Here is a 6,113-nt window from a genome sequence, read left to right as displayed (position 1 = left end):
TCGGAGACAACTGTCCGAATTCAGTACCAAAGCTCACACAATTATGCGACATTGCTACAGAAATCGCTACTTTGAAGCAAAACAGTCGGGTTCTACCGCACATCCCAAAAGGAGCGCGTATCGCGGTAGCAGACGAGCTTGCTCACCTTATCAACGACGCTGTCGAACAGGGCACTGAGGAAGCGTGGCGCAGGCTCACGTGCTTTGGATACTCTACGCTCAGTATCAACAGAGAAGCGCGAACAGCAGAAAAGACCTCTTTGGCCACACAAGTGCGCCTAAACCTATCACAGAACAGTGACACCAACAAGGTCCGTCCTTCCAAACCATCCAAACGCTCACATGCACATCGCCCGGTGGGCGAGATGACAGCGATGTCACGACGCGTGGCCTCGAAACTGACGGACGGCGATACCCGGGGAGCGCTACGAGCTCTGACCTCAGATGACTCCTTCGCATCTCCAACAGAAGAAGTCATCAAAAGGATGCAAGAAAAGCACCCAGAACCGCCCACTGACCTGCGAAACGTTCCGCTACCTGACGACATCCACGTGCCGTTAGTGGCTTCCGAGGCCGACGTTTTGAAGGCGATCAACTCCTTTCCGCCGAGCTCCAGTGCAGGTTTGGATGGGATTCGCCCCGCCCACCTGCGCTCCCTCCTCACTAAACACACCGCCGAGGCTGGAGCTCGCCTACTCACAGCTCTGACAGCGCTCACGAACTTGGCGCTCAGCGGCCGTCTTCCGGAATGCGCAACACCAGCTTTCTTTGGCGCGTCGCTGATTGCTCTTCGAAAGAAGGACGGCGGCCTGCGTCCCATCGCTGTCGGCAGTGTGTATCGCCGAATCGCAGGCAAGGTCGCCGCCACGGCCGTCTCGGCGGCCATCGGAGCTCAGCTGCGACCAGTACAGCTTGGTGTGGCCACGAGGAACGGCTGCGAGGCGGCAGTACACGCCACCAGAGCATACATCGACGAATGCGAAGCGTCCGAAAACAGCAGAGTTATCGTGAAGCTGGACATCTCCAATGCCTTCAACACCGTGCGCAGAGATGCGATGCTGGAAGCTGTGAAAAGTCGTGCGCCAGAGATATACCCGTTTGTATGGCAGGGCTACAACAACGCCGCGCCACTTTTCATCGGCGACAGTAAAATCCTTTCTCAGACAGGAGTCCAGCAAGGCGATCCGTTGAGCTCCCTGCTGTTCTCTCTGACAGTGGATTCTGCCACCAGGGCTCCAGACACAGAAATAAACACCTGGTACCTGGATGATGGAACGCTGGCTGGCCCACCATCTGACGTCATCTCCAGTATCAAACAAGTGAAGGCAGAAATGAGCGAAGTGGGGCTCGCCATAAACGCAGGCAAGTGTGAAGTCACCTTCCTGGGAGGCTTCACCGACGATACCAAGCTCAGCGCCCTGCACATGCTGCAAAGTGTTCTTCCCGACATCCGGGAAGTCCCCGTGGATGAGTTAGAGCTGCTTGGTGCGCCTGTACATGACGCTCAAACAAGACGTGCGCTTCTACAAGGCCAGCTCCTGGTAGAGAAGCTTATCAAGCGCCTTCAGGCTCTGGACGAGGCACATCAGGCGTTCTTCCTACTGAAGAACTACGTGTCCCTTCCTCGCCTGTTGTACCTTCTTCGAAGCTCTCCAGCCTACCGCCACCCCGCCCTGCTCAACAGGATTGACGAAGCAGTTCGCCGTGGCATGGAAGTGATCACAAACGTCCAACTGCGTGACATTTCATGGCGACAAGCGACATTGCCAATCAGCCTCGGTGGGCTAGGCGTAAGGAGAGTAACAGACGTTGCCCTTCCTGCTCACCTCGCATCTCAAGTAGCATCCGCTGACACGATCGCATCCATTAACGGCTCCGCCGCTAATCGCGTCAGTGAGCTAACGAGGTGCTTGATCTCAGAGTGGGAGCGTCGCACAGGCTTGCCTCCACCGGAAGCGCACAGGCGGCGCTACCAAAGAGAATGGGATCGAGCTGAGACAGCAAGAATCAGTGAACGGCTGCTGGAAGACAGCAAAACCGATGTTGACCGAGCCCGACTCCGAGCTGCCGCACAACCACACTCTGGTGCCTGGCTGAACGCCTTCCCAGCCGCCAGCGTGGGCACGCTGCTCGACCCTGACACCCTGCGGACGGCCGTCGCCCTGCGGGTGGGAGCAGATATATGTGCTCCTCACCGCTGCCGCTGTGGAGCCGACATTGACGAGCGAGGCCTGCACTGCCTGTGCTGCCAGATGAGTGCTGGCCGGTTCCCACGCCATGCGGAACTCAACAGCGTCATCAAGCGTGGACTATCAACCGCTGGAATGACGTCTGTTCTCGAGCCGGCCGGCTTAGACCGCGGAGACGGACGTCGCCCTGACGGCATGACGACCTTCCCCTATGCAGAAGGGAAGTGCCTCGTCTGGGACGCTACCTGCGTCGACACGTTCAGCGCTTCGTCAGTCAAGGCATCCGCGGCCCGTGCGAGCTCAGCTGCAACCGTCGCCGAGAGGCGTAAGCGCCATCGCTATGCCGACATAAGTCGACGCTATCTGTTCCGCCCTGTCGCCGTAGAGACATCCGGAGCGCTCGGCCCGGACAGTTACTCCTTCTTGAAGGAGCTCGGCCGCCGTATTGTGAAGACCACAGGAGACCGACGGGACTTTGAACGCCTCATGCAGCGCGTGTCTGTGGCGGTGGTGCGCGGCAACGCCACAGCCGTTCGACTTGCGAGCGTCAATGTAAGGCCGAGTCACAGAGCCAACATTGAGCCAAAATCACTTCCATGGCCACCCACAAACTCAACTGGCACCGAAGCAAAGCTCCCACCGGAGCTACCAACCACCACGTCTCCTACGACCAGACCAGCAGAACAGGAGATACTGGATCCATTGAACATGGGACTTCCCAACAATGGTATAAGCATGTGCCAGCACGTGGGCAAGAGCGTCAGTCTGGCTGACATTAAGCGGCAGCTGAAGTCGAACCGGCGGATCGGCGCCTGCGACAAGAAGGTGCCGACCCCGTGCACGGCACCCGCGGATGGGGAGGAGCGGTCGGTGCCGTCGGGCGCGCAGCTGCCGCACGGCGTCTGGCTGTGCATGCAGTGCGGCCACCAGGGTTGCGCGAGGCACGCCACGCAGCACTTTAACACGCCGCGCTCCGACTCGCACACGCTGGCCGTCAATGCCGCCGCCGACTGGGGCGTCTGGTGTTTCACATGTAACGAGAAAGTGTCACTGAAGAGTAATAAGAAACTTCACGAAGCTGTGCAGTTTGTCAAGAAAAAGCAGGGAACTCTACGTCCCGGGGCCACGCCATCCAAGGAGGACACTCCGCCTCCCAAGTCTTCCAAGGGCGCCTCCGCTAAGGAGAAACAGGCTCAAGCGGACTGTGATAACGAGTCACTTCCGAAGGTCAAGGGTCTGATCAACCTGGGCAACTCGTGTTACCTGAACTCGGTGCTGCAGTGTCTGAGCCAATGCCACTACCTGACGCACTACCTAGACATCAGCAGCCGCCCAGGACGAAAGGTCACAGTCAGCGCTGACGGCGAGACCATGGAGCTGGTGCTGCCGGAGGGCGGGCCCATCACCGCCTCGCTGTGCGACTTTCTCAAGAAGATGCACATCACGGGCACCGGCTCCACCGTCTCCCCCAGTCATCTGCTCAGAAAGATCGCCCTGAAGGTGCCCCAGTTTGTGGGCTGCGACCAGCAGGACGCACACGAGCTGCTGCGAGCGCTCATGGAGCAGGCGCGGCTTGAGGATCTCCGGCGGCACCAGAAGCAGATCCTGCTCGGTCTGGGGCTGCCGGCCAAGGCCGACCCCAAGGAAGTACCCGACGACATGAAGGCGCGTGCCAAGGCGCTGGGCCACCAGGTATCGCATACGACCATCGACTCCATCTTCAGCGGCCAGCTGGTCAGCCTGGTGGTGTGTCAGGCCTGCATGGCCTGCACACACCGCATGGAGCCCTTCCTCGACCTCTCGCTGCCCGCCGCCGAAGATATCATCTTCAGCCTGCTGTCGGAGCTCGACCCGCCGCCGGCCTCGGTCAGTGGGGATTCGACGGAAGACGAGCTAAACGAACCGCCGGCCTCAGTCAGTCCGGACCCGCCGGCTGACGAGCCGCCCGCCTCGGTCAGCCCCGACCCGCCGGCTGACGAGCCGCCTGCCTCGGTCAGCCCCGACCCGCCGGCCGACCTGGCCGCGGAGGAGCTCTCGGAGCGGCTCAGCGCGCTGATTGTGGACAGCGCCGGCGCCGCGGCCGCTGCGGACTCGTGTGGGGACGAGCCGGGCCCGCTGACGGTGAACGGCCGGCCGTCGTCACCGGTGGAGGCGGACGCGGCGCCGGCCGGGCTGGTGCCACTGGTCGGGGAGAGTGCTGACAAAGCCCCGAACGGTGCGCCGGAGACGGCGGGAGCGGACCAGGTGGGGGAGAAGCAGAGCTCTGTACCGGCGGAGAACTGCGGAGAGGCTGTGGAGGCGCATGAGAACAGTCTGGGCGCTCCGAACGGTCACTGCGGAAGGGCAGCCGAGGAGGCCCCGCGGGAGGGCCAGTCGCCGTCACCCGGTGAGGTGCCGGGCGGTGTGCCGACGGAGGCAGTGGCGAACGGCCAGAGCTCAACGACAGGGGTGGCGGACGGCGGCGAACTCCAGTCTGCGCCGAACGGCGGGACCTGCGCGCCAACCGAGTCTGCCCCGGCCGAAGGGACGGGGACCCCCTCACCGGCGGCTGATCCCTCGGACGGCCCGCCGCCGCCGCTGAGCCGCTGTGAGTGGCTCAGTCGAGCGCTGACCACCCTGGCGCCGCGCTACCAGGCGGCCGCTGGCGAGTGCAGCCTGCTCACCTGCCTTAACCAGTACACGGCGCCCGAGCTGCTCATCGGCAACAACAAGCTCGGTTGCGACAACTGCACCGAGCTGCGCAACAAACGGCTCACGGCGGCTGAAAAAGCAGCTGAGAAGAAACTCGGCACAGTATACAGCAACGCCAGCAAGCAGCTGCTCATCTACAGTCCGCCGCCGGTGCTGACCATCCACCTGAAGCGGTTCGAGGTGTGCAGCTTCAGCCTGCGGAAGGTGAACCGGCACGTGCAGTTCGGCGAGCGGCTCGATCTGGCCCCCTTCTGTTCCTCCATCAGCCAGGACCTGCCTCAGATGCGGGCCGGCCAGCGGCGGGTGCTCTACTCGCTGTTTGGTGTCGTTGAGCACAGCGGTCGACTGACCAGCGGCCACTACACAGCCTACGTGCGCGTGCGCCGCCGTCACGACCAGCTCACCGTCAACCCTGCGCGACTCACCACACTCGTCACCGACGCGTTCGCCGTGGCGTGTGAGCGGGCGAGGCAGCGCGCCGAGCAGACCCGACCGGAGACCACGGACGGACCGTCCCCGGTCAGGCCCGCAGAGGAGGGCCGGGAAGACGGGGAGGGCGAGGACCCCGCCGCCGCGCCACAGGAGTCACAGACGGATCAAAAACAGCCCGCCCCGGAGCCCGAGACGGAGCCGGAGCCGCAGCCGGAGGCCGGGCGGTGGTTTTACGTGAGTGACACGCACGTCACAGAGGTGACTCTGGACAAGGTGCTCAAGGCGCAAGCTTACATGCTGTTCTATGAGCGAATTGTGTAAGCGACTGCGGTAGCTTGGGATGGTGCTCTGTGCACGGGGCTGTGACGGCGCGCGAATCGTGTCCCTCAGTCTGACCGAGGTGTGATTTCGGAAAGGTCGTTTTTGAATTTGCTTTAATGTGTGTTCATATTATATAGCTGACAGTCATAAGAAATATATTTCAACTCGAAAACAGCTCGAAATAGCATATCATTTTAAAGAAACGAAACCCCTCCGAAATCCAAAAGCCTATTCGGGTCCATAGAGAAAAACTGTGGTCCCCCACAATTTCGTCACGAGCGTCGGACCAATCAGCGTCGAGTACTGCTGAGCGCTGATTGGTGAATTTTCCGCTAGCGTGTAAGTACCGCTCGCGGAACAAGAGTTCGTCGACAATCCTCCACAAACGTCTGTCACCATTTTTCGTAATGCTAAACAGCCGGAGCGTACCCCCCTGAGTGCAACATCAAAAGGTTTGCACGTGCACAGCACGTGCACCGT

At 61.3% G+C, this 6,113-nt stretch overlaps 1 protein-coding gene across 1 annotated transcript; it reads left to right on the top strand.

Annotated features, from left to right (window-relative positions):
- Positions 1-2,924: 2,924 nt before the first annotated feature.
- Positions 2,925-5,633, top strand: LOC122394009 (ubiquitin carboxyl-terminal hydrolase 16-like). Its single transcript, XM_043390532.1, has 2 exons — positions 2,925-4,580; positions 4,824-5,633. The coding sequence occupies exons 1-2, from the start codon at positions 2,925-2,927 to the stop codon at positions 5,631-5,633; spliced, it is 2,466 nt and encodes an 821-aa protein (XP_043246467.1).
- The last annotated feature ends 480 nt before the right edge of the window (positions 5,634-6,113 follow it).

Source organism: Amphibalanus amphitrite, unplaced genomic scaffold (assembly GCF_019059575.1).
Source record: "Amphibalanus amphitrite isolate SeventyFive unplaced genomic scaffold, NRLGWU_Aamphi_draft 000568F_arrow, whole genome shotgun sequence".
NCBI lineage: Eukaryota > Metazoa > Arthropoda > Thecostraca > Balanomorpha > Balanidae > Amphibalanus > Amphibalanus amphitrite.
Note: the sequence above shows the minus strand (reverse complement) of the source record. Positions and strands in the feature narration are given on the sequence as shown.